The sequence below is a fragment of the Somniosus microcephalus genome, chromosome 5 (genome assembly GCF_052327205.1).
Source record: "Somniosus microcephalus isolate GS21.2 chromosome 5, FLI_Smic_1.0, whole genome shotgun sequence".
NCBI lineage: Eukaryota > Metazoa > Chordata > Chondrichthyes > Squaliformes > Somniosidae > Somniosus > Somniosus microcephalus.
The window spans coordinates 18,539,779-18,554,435 of record NC_140991.1 but is presented as its reverse complement, the minus strand read 5'-3'; the positions used below and the strand labels follow the sequence as shown (position 1 = coordinate 18,554,435).

Here is a 14,657-nt window from a genome sequence, read left to right as displayed (position 1 = left end):
GCAGAACAAATGGTGTGGCATGAGGCAGGGGGCAACAGCACGGGAGTAACTTACCTACTGGTGTTACATTCATTGGCGTTCGAAGGTTCTGGAATACCCCACAGTACAAGGTAAAACACGCTGTGATAGTCCTTCAGCTGCGAAGGGAAACAAGATTTCATTCAAAAATAGAGATTGAATTAGAAAACGTTGTAAATACAAGGGTCTGTCAGTATCTGTGAACAGTGAAGATAGTTCAAAGTTGCTGCTTCAGACGCTTTGTGTGACAGAGGGTCTCTTCTCTTTAAAGATGTTGATGGGCCTGTTTGTAATATTTATCTTGTACGTCTTATCCGAACAGGCAGACAAATCCTCAGTTTAACAGTTCTGACGAACGGTCAACGACCTGAAACGTTAACTCTGTTTCTCTCTCCACAGATGCGGCCTGACCCGTTGAGCAATGTTCCCTCTAATTTTGTTTGGCACTGCGCGGCCCCCTTTAAGGGGCAGCGCGGGTTATTCAAAATATTGTGCATGTGCGGTTTTTGTATTGAAAAGCCGGCAAGCTGGCTGCGCGGGCTCCCTGGAGCGCTGCACGGCCAAGCTTACAGGGAACACTGCTACTGAGTACTCGCCGCATTTTCTGTTCTTACCTCAGTCTAACACCTCAGCTGAATGATGACACTGTCAGTCTGGATTACGCGCTCAAGTCTCTGGAGTGGGACTTGAAGTTATGACCTTCAGATTCAGTGGTGAGAGTGCAGCCACTGAGCCAAGGCTGACACTACTGGGAAAACAAGAGTTGGTATTCCGGAAGGATGGGCTGAAAGAGACATCTTCATCCAAATCGATAGTGAGAGATAGAAACCAGAGCGATAACAGATAACAGGTAGGATACGTGCACCTTTTAAACAGATAGGACCAGGAATCAATAAATAACCTGTTTAATCATGGGGTAGAATCTTACAGCACAGAAGGAGGCCATTCGGCCCAACATGCCTGTGCCAGCTCTTTGAAAGAGCTGTTCAATTAGTTCCATTTTCCCCTTTCCCGGCTCTTTCCCCATAACCCTGCATTTTTTTTTCTTTTCAAGTCAGGAGTGTGATGGAATACTCTCCACTTGCCTGGATGAGCGCAGCTCCAACAACACTCAAGAAGCTCGACACCATCCAGGACAAAGCAGCCCGCTTGATTGGCAGCCCATCTACCACCTTAAACATTCACTCCCTCCACCACCGGCGTACCGTGGCTGCAGTGTGTACCATCTACAAGATGCACTGCAGCAACTCGCCAAGGCTTCTTCGGCAGCACCTCCCAAACCCGCGACCTCTTCCACCTAGAAGGACAAGGGCAGCAGACGCATGGGGAACACCACCACCTGCAAGTTCCCCTCCAAGTCACACACCATCCTGACTTAGAAGTATATCGCCGATCCTCCATCATCGCTGGGTCAAAATCCTGGAACTCCCTCCCTAACAGCACTGTGGGAGCACCTTCACCACACGGACTGCAGCGGTTCAAGAAGGTGGCTCACCACCACCTTCTCAAGGGCAACGAGGGATGGGCAATAAATGCTGGCCTTGCCAGCGACACCCACATCCCATAAACGAATAAAAAAAAATTATCCAATTCCCTTTTGAAAGTTACTATTGAATCTGTCCCACCACCCTTTCAGACAGTGCATTCCAGATCATAACAGCAACAGATGTATTTTGGAACTGGCCTTTGTGGGTTATAGGGATCTGCCAGTCTCAGATGCCGGTACCTGTCATCTTCTGTTACTACTGAACAAACCATTGAAACAATTACACAATTTCCATCTTTTTTGTGATGGTATTTCCACTCCTCTAGGCTGACGGGGGGGGGTGGGTGGCGGCGTTGGAACACAGTAATTATGAAAATGTAGGAAAGTATGGGAATACTATGGAAAAGTCCAGACCGCGATTTGGAAATCTCAGACCTACAGACGGACAAACACGTCTCACCTCTTGTGGGAAATAAGTGAGGATGAACTCATGATCCTGGTGAGGTTCCAAAACTCCGTTATCCGGGCAGATGTGAAAGGCCGATTTTAAATCCTGCTCATAATCCAGGTTGGTGGGTTGGACAGCCTCTCCAGGAATAGTGCACATCAGATTAGGCTTTAGTATTTGCCAGCAAAAGGGAAGTTCCACGTGCCTAGAAACAAGAGCGGACTACAGGAACTACAAATTCTTCACATTAGTAAACAGGACTTGTTTTACTCCTGTGAGATGATTTAGCAGCACCACATGACTCGAACAAAAAATAAAAACCCTCTCCTCTCCTGACTCATACTGGGATACGAATCCAAAGGCCCCGGAGCACACACCCATACCTTACGAGAAAGGACGTTGTTCACATGTGAGCTTAGAGTATGTCAGCGGGCTGGTTTCATAGAATCGAATCTTACATAGAAACATAGAAGATACATAGAAGATAGGAGCAGGAGTAGGCCATTCGGCCCTTCAAGCCTGCTCCGCCATTCAATGAGATCATGGCTGATCATCCAAATTCAGTACCCTGTCCCTGCCTTCTCCCCATATCCCTTGATCCCTTTAGCCTTAAGAAATATATCTAACTACTTCTTGAATATATTTAATGAATTGGCCTCTACTGCCTTGTGTGGTAGAGAATTCCACAGGTTCACCACTCTCTGGGTGAAGAAATTCCTCCTCATCTCAGTCCTAAATGGCTTACCCCTTATCCTTAGACTGTGACCCCTAGTTCTGGACTCCCCCGCCATTGGGAACATCCTTCCTGCATCTAGTCTGTCTAGTCCTGTTAGAATTTTATAAGTTTCAATGAGATCCCCTCTCATTCTTCTAAACTCTAGCGAATATAAGCCTAATCGACCCAATCTCTCCTCATTAGGTCATTACAGCACAGTAGGAGGCCATTCGGCCCATTGTGCTGTGACGGTTCTTTGAAAGAGCTAACCAATTAGTCCCACCCCCACCCCCCCACCCCCAACCTTCCATCAACCCCTGCACCACCCTTTCCCCGTAGCCCTGCAAATTTTTCCTTTGGAAGTATTTATCCACTTCCCTTTTGAAAGTTACTATTGAATCTGTCTCCTCCACCCTTTCAGGCAGCGCGTTCCAGATCATCATAACTCGCTGAATAGAAAAATGTCTCCTCATCTCCCCTTTGGTTCTTTTGCCAATTATCTTAAATCTGTATCCGCTGGTTACCGACCCTTCTGCCACTGGAAACAGTTTCTCCTTATTTACTCTATCAAAACCCTCCATGATTCTGAACACCTCTCCTAAATCTCCCCTTAACCTTCTCTGCTCTCAGGAGAACAACCCCAGCTTCTCCAGTCTCGCCATGTGACTGAAGTCCCTCATCCCTGGCACCATTCGAGTAAATCTCCTCTGAGCCCTCTCTAAGGGCTTGACATCCTTCCTGAAGCATGATACCCAGACACCATACCCCAGCTGGGGCCTAACCAGTGATTTATAAACATAGAAACATGGAAGATAGGAGCAGGAGTAGGCCATTCGGCCCCTCGAGCCTGCTCCGCCATTTAATGAGATCATGGCTGATCATCCAAATTCAGTACCCTGTCCCTGCTTTCTCCCCATACCCCTTGGTCCCTTTAGCCTTAAGAAATATATCCAACTCCTTCTTGAATATATTTAATGTATTGGCCTCTACTGCCTTCTGTGGTAGAGAATTCCACAGGTTCACCATTCTCTGGGTGAAGAAATTCCTCCTCATCTCAGTCCTAAATGGCTCACCCCTTATCCTTAGACTGTGACCCCTGGTTCTGGATGTTGTGTATGTAACCGTTTACCTTTAAGGGAACTATAGAATGTGACCGTTCGCCTTTAAGAGCACTACTTTAGGGTGGCACTATTTATTGGCTCATGTATACTGTAATACCGATAGTGACCACACCAGTATATAAGGGTTGTGATACGTTAACTAGAGCAGAAATCGCCCAGACCACTGAATAGTAAAGACCTGTTTTGTTTGTACTTCTAAAGTCTCTGAAGTTATTTACTGCACAACCTACAGACTTTACAGTGGCGACGAGTCCGATCGTACCCTGCGGCAAGACTAACCAGTAGCAGAGAGCTTCAAAAAGAAAACACGAGGCTCCGTCTACTAAAAGTATAGTACTTACTGGAAGCTGGAAGATTAACAGCAAAGCTGCGGCAGCAACAGGCACAGATTACCCTGCTACCACATCTTGAGCGAGCCAATCAGCCTAAAACAAGGCGGCCGAAGAGACTGTGAGTAGTTAAAACAAATAAATTTTTTTAAAAACGGGGTAGAAGTATTTGGAGGAGAAGGGCAAAGCATTCGGGTCCAATGGCGTCGGGTGACAGCCGGACCGCGGGCAATGTGAGAAGCCGTGCAGCAACCGCTGCCACGAAGCGCTGAGCCTGCGAGTAGGCGCGGGAGTGTCAGAGCCGAGAGCCGCGCGAGCGGGGGAGCCAGAGCCGAGCGGGAGGCGTTGCAAGCCAGCGATCGCATCTCCAGATAAGGGCCGAGAGCCGCGAGAGCGATCGGATCTACAGATAAGGGCCGGCAGCCGCTTCGCGATCCAGCGATCGCATTATAGATAAGGACCGCACTCGGGCTGACAGACGGCGTCGGGGGACCGGGTGAAGACCGCCAAGCGCGGGAAAACTGCCATTGAAGTGGGCGGGGAGAGCGAGAAGCGCGGGGAAAGCCGCCATTTTTCGGGGAAAACCGCTGAAGAAGAAGGAAGAAGCGGGAAACCGCCATCTTGGAAATGATTAAGAATTTCAGAAAAGTAATAAGATTTTTCAGAAAGGCTGGGGTGTTCTCAAGAAGAGAGAAGAAAATTAATAATAAGTAAAGTAATACTTGTACTGTTCTCAAAAAGAGAAGAAGATGCCTAAGCGAGGAAATATTAATGACTTTAATGCAGAAATAGAAGACTGGGCCACGTATGTGGAACGCATAGAAATATATTGCGTAGCCAACGAAATTGAGGATGACAACAAGGCAATAACTTGTTAAATTCGATGGGAGCAAAAACATACGGGCTTTTGAAACATCTAATAGCACCAGTTAAACCAGTGGACCAGACCTTCGAAGAGATCGTAACAGTGTTGAAGGATCACTTGAACCCCACACCGTTGATGCTGGCTGAACGATTTAAATTTTACGCCAGAACCCAGAGGCAAGATGAAAGCAATGCGGAATACTTAGTCGAACTGCGTAAGCTAGCGAAATACTGCCAGTTTGGAGGGAATTTGACAGAGGCGCTGCGGGACAAGTTCGTATGCGGCTTGGCCAAAGAAGGAACGCAGAAGCGACTTCTGGAAGAAAACGACCTCACACTGGACAGGGCTGTCCTCATAGCTTCATCGCACGAAGCCGCAGCGAAAGGGACGGCGGAAATGCAGCTAAAGGCGGTGGCACTCGGGGTGGACCAAATTACAACAAGCACTCCCAAATGCTACCGTTGTGGAAAGACAACGCACGACCAGAATCAGTGCTGGTTTAAGAACCAAGAGTGCAGGAAATGTGGCAAACTGGGTCACATCGCGAAGGTATGCAGGTCCGGAAAGAAAACCAACAAGCAAAGGAAGCCACCACCACAAGGAAAGTACAACAAGGTGCATCAGGTGGCTGAAAAGAGTTCAGACGAACAAAATTCAGACTCAGACCCAAACAGCCAGGAGCTGGATAGTCTGAGAATCCACCATGTGGGTAAAGTAACTGATCTACAGTTGATCTGGGTCACACTAAAAATAGCGGGAGTCCAAGTACGAATGGAGCTGGACACGGGATCAGCTGTATCCGTCATCAACCAAAAGGACTATCACCGGCTATTCTCTCACATACCCTTAAGAAATACCAAATTCGTATTACAGACATACACGGGGCATCATGTATACCCCCTGGGAAAAATACGAGTCAAGGTGAGAGATAGGGGTAAAGAACACCCACGAATGTATCTGTACGTACTACCTGAGGGAGGACCACCACTTCTGGGACGGGAGTGGATCAAGAAAATAGACATGGAATGGCACTACCGACAAGCAATGACGAGTGAGGACTCGGTGCAGACAAGCAGCTCAGACTCCGAGCCGGAAGACGATAAGTCCAGCTTATGTATGAAAAACAAGATTAACATGAACTCACGGACTAAGGTTGGGAAATCGATGGCGTGCATAAAGACAGAGAATTCTGAGTCTGTTCAAGCTACAGACAGATGCATTACGGAGGAACACCGGGCTAGAACTCAACGTTATGTCAAAGTACAACGACAATTAGAACAGTTGAGTGCCCGTCTCCTACAAGAGATGGAAAAGGTGAAAAAGTTCTGGGACACCGAATGGGAGTCCCTGGAAAGACAACAGAGACAGCTCGCTCAAGCAGAGAGCGACCATAGAGCCATCGTGGCCAAGTACCAATCACATCTCCCTGAGGCTGTTCAGGAACTAGAATATACACAGAACGATCCAAAGGAAGAGGAATCTTCAGGAAGTCAGGATGGTATTCCAGTTCACCTCTACGACTTGTTGCAAGCAGAGTGTAACGAGTTGAAAGAACAGTATGAACAGGCTCGGACTACAATCCTGGAAGGGGTTAACTTGGCAACTTCCGAAAAGCTCGTGTTAGTGAAAGAACATGAACGACTAAAGGTTGACCATAAGCAAGAATTACAAAGTCTGCAGGAAATGTTTGATGAGCTTCAGGCCAAGGCTGACTCATCGTTAGGGATTCAATCCATAGGAAAAAAATTAGTGGTGGAAGACATACCAGAACAGGGAATACAGGATGTCCAAGAACTCATTAAATTATTAAAGGAAACACAAAATAAATATGAAGCGGCAATGGCCGAGGTCCAACGACTTGAAGAACAGATGCAACTGGAAATCTTTTCAGTGGAAGAAAAGGGAACTGTAAGAAACACAGAGACCGTAAGAATGGGCCATGAACATGAGCTTAAATCGTCAGAGGAGAAGGGTTTGGAGCTCTCAAAAGTTATTGAAATAGCCGAGGTTGCAACACAGACTGAGAAGATGGCAGCAGAGCAACCCTTAGATACCAAAAGTACGCTGACTCATGTCAAGGTTGAACAACAGAACGCTGAAACAACTGCTCCGGTAGAGGGATTGAATAGTCCGATCAATCAATCTCCAAAGGAAGTTGAAGTATTAAAATCACAAATGAGGTCATTAGTAAACAACTTGCTGAAAGCCCAGAAAAAGTTAGAGGAAGCGGAACACGTGAAGAAGTCTCTTCAGGAAAGATGTCTGGATTTGGAACAAAAGCTGGCTGACGTCCAGCTGGGTAGGGAGGACATAGAAGACCCTCTCGCTGGCCTAGCTCAGGACGACTCCGAATATTACTATGTCCTGTCCTGCCCAACTTGTAACTTCGACTCCCACCATACAGAAATCATGGAGGAGCACCGAAAGTCTACGGAACATCGGGAGAAGGTGGCTCTACTACGGAAAAAGGAGGAAGAGAAGGAGGAACTGTGCATGCAGCTGGCAGCTGACAGTGGAGCCCAGAGAGTCTCCAAGAAGCAGAAAAGGAAAAGTCGAAACAGAAGATGACCCATCTGAACCATTATTACCTCTACCAGATCACACACGTGGTCCCTCCGAACGGAGCCAATTCAGTTCGGAAGTTCAAACTGTTAAACCCATGGAAGGACTATTGAATGAGTCACTCCAGCAATGTGAACCGACTACACCACAGAGACTGAATCTATGAACTGTTTTCCACAGAGACTGAATCTGTGATCTGTTTTGACCTGAAGTTATATATGTTATTATGTTATGTTAAACATGAAGTTATATGACGTTGACTCCATCGAGAGTATATCTGTAAATTGTTATATGACGTTGACTCCATCGAGAGTATATCTGCAACCTGTTTATATAAAATTGAAGATTGTATGTTTAACGGGATTCTGTAAGTAATAAGCTAGGAAGGGAGGAGTGTTGTGTATGTAACCGTTTACCTTTAAGGGAACTATAGAATGTGACCGTTCGCCTTTAAGAGCACTACTTTAGGGTGGCACTATTTATTGGCTCATGTATACTGTAATACCGATAGTGACCACACCAGTATATAAGGGTTGTGATACGTTAACTAGAGCAGAAATCGCCCAGACCACTGAATAGTAAAGACCTGTTTTGTTTGTACTTCTAAAGTCTCTGAAGTTATTTACTGCACAACCTACAGACTTTACACTGGACTCCCCGACCATCGGGAACATCCTTCCTGCATCTAGTCCTGTTAGAATTTTATAAGTTTAGCAATAACTTCCTTGCTTTTGTACACTATGCCTCTGTTTATAAATCCATGGATCTCCTATGCATTTTTAACACCCTTCTCAACTGGTCCTGCCACCTTCAAAGATTTGTGTACGTAGACCCTCAGGTCTCTCTGTTCCTGCAGCCCCTTTTAAATTGGACCTTAGTAGCCTGCTGCATGGCTGACTTCCTTACCAAAGCGCCCTGGAAGTCGGCTGAAAGCAACTGCCTGGCCGTTATAAGTACCCCATTCCATTTAAACCGCTCCCCGCTTGGTTTTCAGCGGGCTGGGGGAGGGGTTTGAAATTCCCCACTCATATATTCTGGGTAAGATAGAACATGCAAGGATGTTGATCAGAGGGACAGTACTGATGGGGATAGTCTAGACAACGGGAGTGAACAGGAACAACAACAGGAAATGCTGGAAACACTCAGCAGGCCCGGCAGCATCGTGGAGAGAGAGAGTCAGAGTTAACGTTTCAGGTCGATGACCCTTCGTCAGAACTGGAAAAAAGCTGGAGAAGTAACAGATTTTTTAAGCAAGTGTGGGGCAGGGAAAGGGAGGAAAGAATAAAAGGGAAGGTCTGTGATAGGGTGGAAGGCGGGAGAGATTCAAAGACAAAAGGGATGATTGTGCAAGGCCAAAGGAGATGGTGATGGGACAAGTTAAGAAACAAAAGATGACTCTAGATCAGGTGTAAATGGCAATGGCAGAATCATCAACAGCTGCCATGTGAGAGGAAAAAGAAAACATGGGGGCCGAGGCTGTAGTCTGCAATTGTTGAACTCGATGTTGAGTCCAGAAGGCTGTAAAGTGCCCAATCGAAAGGTGAGGTGCTGTTCCTCGAGCTTACATTGAGCTTCGTTGGAACAGTGCAAGAGGCCGAGGACGGAGAGATCAGAGTGGGAATGGAGCGGAGAATTAAAGTGACAGGCGACCGGAAGCTCGGGGTCATGCTTACGGGCTGAACGGAGGTGTTCTGCAAAGCGGTCACCCAATCTGCGTTTGGTCTCCCCAATGTAGAGGAGACTGCATCGTGAGCAGCGAATACAGTATACTAGATTGCAAGAAGTACAAGTAAATCGCTGTTTCACCTGGAAGGGGTATTTGGGACCCTGGACATCTCCTGCGCTTGCACGGGAAGGCGCCGTGGGAAGGGGAAGGGGTGTTGGGGGTGATAGAGGAGTGGACCAGTGTCGCGGAGGGAGCAGTTCCTTCAGAATGCTGAAAGTGGGGGGGAAGGGGAAGATGTGTTTGGTGGTGGGATCATGCCGGAGGTGGCGGAAATGGCGGAGGGTGATCCGTTGAACGTGGAGGCTGGTGGGGTGAAAGGTGGAGTGAACAGGAAATGGGTTATCCATTGGAATTCTAAATACTGGGAACAAATGAAAATGGTTTGGTCCAATGGAATTCTATACATTGGGAGTGAATGGGAAGTGGGTTGGTTCAGTGGAGTTCTTTACATTGGGAGTGAATGGGATGTGGTTTAGTTGATTGGAATTCTATACATTTATGGAGTGAATGGGAACTGCACTGTAACAACAAAAACGTTAGCAAACAGATTATAATCCCTCAACATGACAATAGACAGCATCCTGAATAGTTTCAATACTGGGATCATTATCACAAATTCAGCTCCTGTAGCTGAATCCATTCAACGTGTCGTATCTCATCTGCTACCATCGCTTTACTAAACATTCTACTCTATCAGCAGCAAGGGCTGACCTCAGCCTTATTTGTCAATACGAGCTCCATTTTTTGATCCTCCTTTTATTCGCATTTAGTCCCCCTTTCAAGCCACCCCTCCCCCTCCATTTGGTGCGGTACTCCATTCCCTGGTTGAGATGTGGGCCGGTGGCCTGCTCCGAGGCATCTGCCAATGTTGCTTTAAAAACTGCCATTAAAAGGGTCGTAACAGCAGCCAAGGATACCCAATAAGAAATGCACTGGATGACAGTCTATTCCATAAGGCAACAACTCAAAATCACAAAGTCGCTGAGCTTAGTTTAGTGTCCTCAGCATAAAATCGCGTCCCCTTGCTTTCTCCTGGTCCAGCGTAAAGGCTTACACTTCATCTACCCCCATCAATTTTCCATCCAGATTTCGTCTGACGCTGTGCCGTTCTCTTTCCCTCAGCACCACCTCAAAGGCCTGTGCGTGTGTAGAAACTCAACACTCGAAGCCACGTTCTACAACTCCTTAGGAAGCCACTCTTTTTATGTAATAATTTGACACGCCCACGCAATAAGCCGGAATTTCCTGGATCGCACTTGAGTAGAAATTCTACCAAAGTTTACGCCGGTTCCTCAGCCAATCTTGCCAATGGGAACACACGCCCAAATTTTCTGCCAACTTTATTTGCCGACACCAGAATGCAATAGCCACGAATGCAAGCACAAATGCAATGCCACCAATAGGAGTAAATCTATCAGGCTGCTGTCTTCTGGCATGGAATTTTTCCGAGGAAATTTGCGTGTAATACACTGACGTTACGCCGAAACATTGCTAGATACTCAATCGAGGTACGTCCACCAAGACCTTCAGCCTCTCATTTACCCAGCTCCGCCGCCATGCAAAAGACCAGCTCTCTCTCAGAGCCTCTTGCCTCTGTTGCTCCTCGTGCTCTCCCATTATTATGTGTTAAAGGGGTGTGCCCATTGGGAAGGCCGTTCCAGCTGTTTAGTCCTTCTGAGCATATCGGGTGCACTGAGACAGACAGCACTTAAGTGGTTTAAGTAAAGTGCAGGACTCAGTCAGAATTTTTTTTTAAATCACAAAGAAAATTGCTATCAAGCTCCAGGAATCTCAGTTACTCCAGGATCGGGTGAATTCTTGGGGGTAAATCTAGGCCACGCATTATCCAGGAAAATTGCGTGAGCTGGTCTCTTGCATGGCTGCGGAGCTCTGTAAATGAACGTACAGAAGGTTTCGGCGCACCGTGGCTGCAGTGTGTACCATCTATAAGATGCACTGCAGCAACTCGCCAAAGCTTCTTTGGCAGCACCTCCCAAACCCGCGACCTCTTCCACCTAGAAGGACACGGGCAGCAGCCGGATGGGAACACCACCACCTCCAAATTCCCCTCCAGGTCACACACCATTCTGGCTTAGAAGTATATCGCCGATCCTTCATCGTCGCTGGGTCAAAATCCTGGAACTCCCTCCCTAACAGCACTGTGGGAGTGCCTTCACCACACAGACTGCAGCGGTTCAAGAAGGCGGCTCACCTTAACCTTCTCGATGGCAATTAAGGGTGGGCAATAAATGCTGGCCTTGCCAGCGACGCCCACATCCCAGGAACTAATTTTTTTAAGTACCTCGGAAGCAGCACAAACGTCAGTTTACGAGCGAATTTCCACGGAATAATTCCAGGAATTCCGGGCCAATATGCCAAGGACAACACTCTCAACAGCACTTTGTTGCTTCAGACATGAAGCCGCTGGTAACACAGGGGCCTAGCGCCCAACTTTTAATCGTTTTCTCATTGAGAAGTTAGGAAACCAGAGACCATTGTCCTTACGTGGCGTTGTGGAGGATGAGCAGCTTTTGAGAATACACACATGGGTTGGTGGCATCAAAGCGCACAAAGTGTTCCGCTGTTATATCTCTGCATTCTCCTGGGGCAGTTGTGCTCTCTCCCCCAGAGATCGACATGAATTCCAAAGCAACCTGCTGGCCAGTGCCTGGGATAACAGAGCAAAATAAACAGGAAAGTTGTGTATGTGTTTTTATAATATCTGCTGTTGCGTGACAATTGACCGAGGCAAGCTATTCACTTCCAATTTTGGCCTCGACCAACTTCTCAACAAAATGGTACATCAATCCGATTGCAAAGGTTGCGGATGAACAGTCTGCCTCAGCTGCAGGTTAAGACTCCCAGTTATTTTCTCCCTACTCTCCTGAGGTTGCTACGTCATGCAAGGATTTGGTTCCATAGGTCCATTCCAAGTACTGACTACTCTCTGTACGAAGAAGAATTAATCAACTTTTTCCATTAAAACGTACAATCGACCCAATCTTCCACAGACCGCGTACAATCTAACCCGCTCTCCCCGTGTACAATCTAACCCGCTCTCCCCGTGTACAATCTAACCCGCTCTCCCCGTGTACAATCTAACCCGCTCTCCCCGTGTACAATCTAACCCGCTCTCCCCGTGTACAATCTAACCCGCTCTCCCCGTGTACAATCTAACCCGCTCTCCCCGTGTACAATCTAACCCGCTCTCCCCGTGTACAATCTAACCCGCTCTCCCCGTGTACAATCTAACCCGCTCTCCCCGTGTACAATCTAACCCGCTCTCCCCGTGTACAATCTAACCCGCTCTCCCCGTGTACAATCTAACCCGCTCTCCCCGTGTACAATCTAACCCGCTCTCCCCGTGTACAATCTATCCCGCTCTCCCCGTGTACAATCTAACCCGCTCCCCCCGTGTACAATCTAACTCGCTCCCCCCGTGTACAATCTAACTCGCTCTCCCCGTGTACAATCTAACCCGCTCTCCCCGTGTACAATCTAACCCGCTCTCCCCGTGTACAATCTAACCCGCTCTCCCCGTGTACAATCTAACCCGCTCTCCCCGTGTACAATCTAACCCGCTCTCCCCGTGTACAATCTAACCCGCTCTCTCCCCGTGTACAATCTAACCCGCTCTCTCCCCGTGTACAATCTAACCCGCTCTCCCCGTGTACAATCTAACCCGCTCTCCCCGTGTACAATCTAACCCGCTCTCCCCGTGTACAATCTAACCCGCTCTCCCCGTGTACAATCTAACCCGCTCTCCCCGTGTACAATCGAACACGCTCTCCCCGTGTACAATCTAACCCGCTCTCTCCGTGTACAATCTAACCCGCTCTCCCCGTGTACAATCTAACCCGCTCTCCCCGTGTACAATCTAACCCGCTCTCCCCGTGTACAATCTAACCCGCTCTCTCCGTGTACAATCTAACCCGCTCTCTCCCCGTGTACAATCTAACCCTCTCTCCCCGTGTACAATCTAACCCGCTCTCCCCGTGTACAATCTAACCCGCTCTCTCCCCGTGTACAATCTAACCCGCTCTCTCCCCGTGTACAATCTAACCCGCTCTCTCCCCGTGTACAATCTAACCCGCTCTCTCCCCGTGTACAATCTAACCCGCTCTCCCCGTGTACAATCTAACCCGCTCTCCCCGTGTACAATCTAACCCGCTCTCCCCGTGTACAATCTAACCCGCTCTCCCCGTGTACAATCTAACCCGCTCTCCCCGTGTACAATCTAACCCGCTCTCCCCGTGTACAATCTAACCCGCTCTCCCCGTGTACAATCTAACCCGCTCTCCCCGTGTACAATCTAACCCGCTCTCCCCGTGTACAATCTAACCCGCTCTCCCCGTGTACAATCTAACCCGCTCTCCCCGTGTACAATCTATCCCGCTCTCCCCGTGTACAATCTAACCCGCTCCCCCCGTGTACAATCTAACTCGCTCTCCCCGTGTACAATCTAACCCGCTCTCCCTGTGTACAATCTAACCCGCTCTCCCCGTGTACAATCTAACCCGCTCCCCCCGTGTACAATCTAACCCACTTTCTCCCCGTATACAATCTATCCCGCTCTCCCCGTGTATAATCTAACCCGCTCCTTCCACAGATCTTTCACAACCTAACGCACAGGCAATGTTGACACTAAATGGCCCCACTGACACCAAACGACAACACCGACAACATTTAAAAAAAATGGTACCACCGTATTCACTGGTACCAATCCCACCATTTCAAGATATTGATTGGTATGTGTGGCAGGTGGATGTTGTAGACAGACATAAATGCAGGAAATATTAGTGATCACAAACTCTGATAGATCTTCAGCTTGTTACCTGTTAATACAAAGTCTTTCACGTGGCAGTTGTCACACACCATGGTAACAGTTTGGGAGAAGGTTTCTAAAGCAGATGGAAGGAAGGCAACCTACGAATTTAGAAATGTACATACATCATTTTATCAAAATGTATTTTTGTGGTCCTGCTGTAACAGATAAAATACCAAATTATTGAATTGTAAGACACACAAGCCAATATTAATACAGCGTGGAAATGTGGTACAGTAACTGCTGTAGACTGAGTTACATGGTACAGTCTCAGTCATACAACAACTTGCATTTATATAGCACCTTCAACGTAGTAAAACATCCCAAGGCGTGTCACAGGAGCTATTATCAAACAAATTTTGACACCAGGCCACGTGGAGAAAGCAGGACAGGTGACCAAAAGCTTGGTCAAAGAGGTATGTTCTAAGGAGCAACTTTAATAGAGAGAGAGAGGCAGAGAGGCGGATGGGTTTAGGGAGGAAATTCCAGAGCTTAGGGCCTGAAGGCAATGGTGGAGCGATGAAAATTGGGGATGCGCGAGTAACCAAAATTGGAGGAGCGC

The 14,657-nt window shown here is 47.7% G+C and overlaps 1 protein-coding gene across 2 annotated transcripts in view; it reads right to left on the bottom strand.

Moving 5' to 3' along the window:
• dlec1 (DLEC1 cilia and flagella associated protein) overlaps nt 1-14,657 on the bottom strand; it is a 180,703-nt gene that overhangs the window by 112,652 nt on the left and 53,394 nt on the right. For both annotated transcript variants that reach the window (XM_085987395.1, XM_085987396.1), the window contains exons 13-16: nt 14,106-14,196; nt 11,776-11,938; nt 1,965-2,157; nt 55-137 (exon numbers count right to left, since the gene is read on the bottom strand). In XM_085987395.1, coding sequence (XP_085843521.1) covers nt 55-137; nt 1,965-2,157; nt 11,776-11,938; nt 14,106-14,196 — 530 coding nt within the window. The remainder of the gene's footprint in view (nt 1-54; nt 138-1,964; nt 2,158-11,775; nt 11,939-14,105; nt 14,197-14,657) is intronic.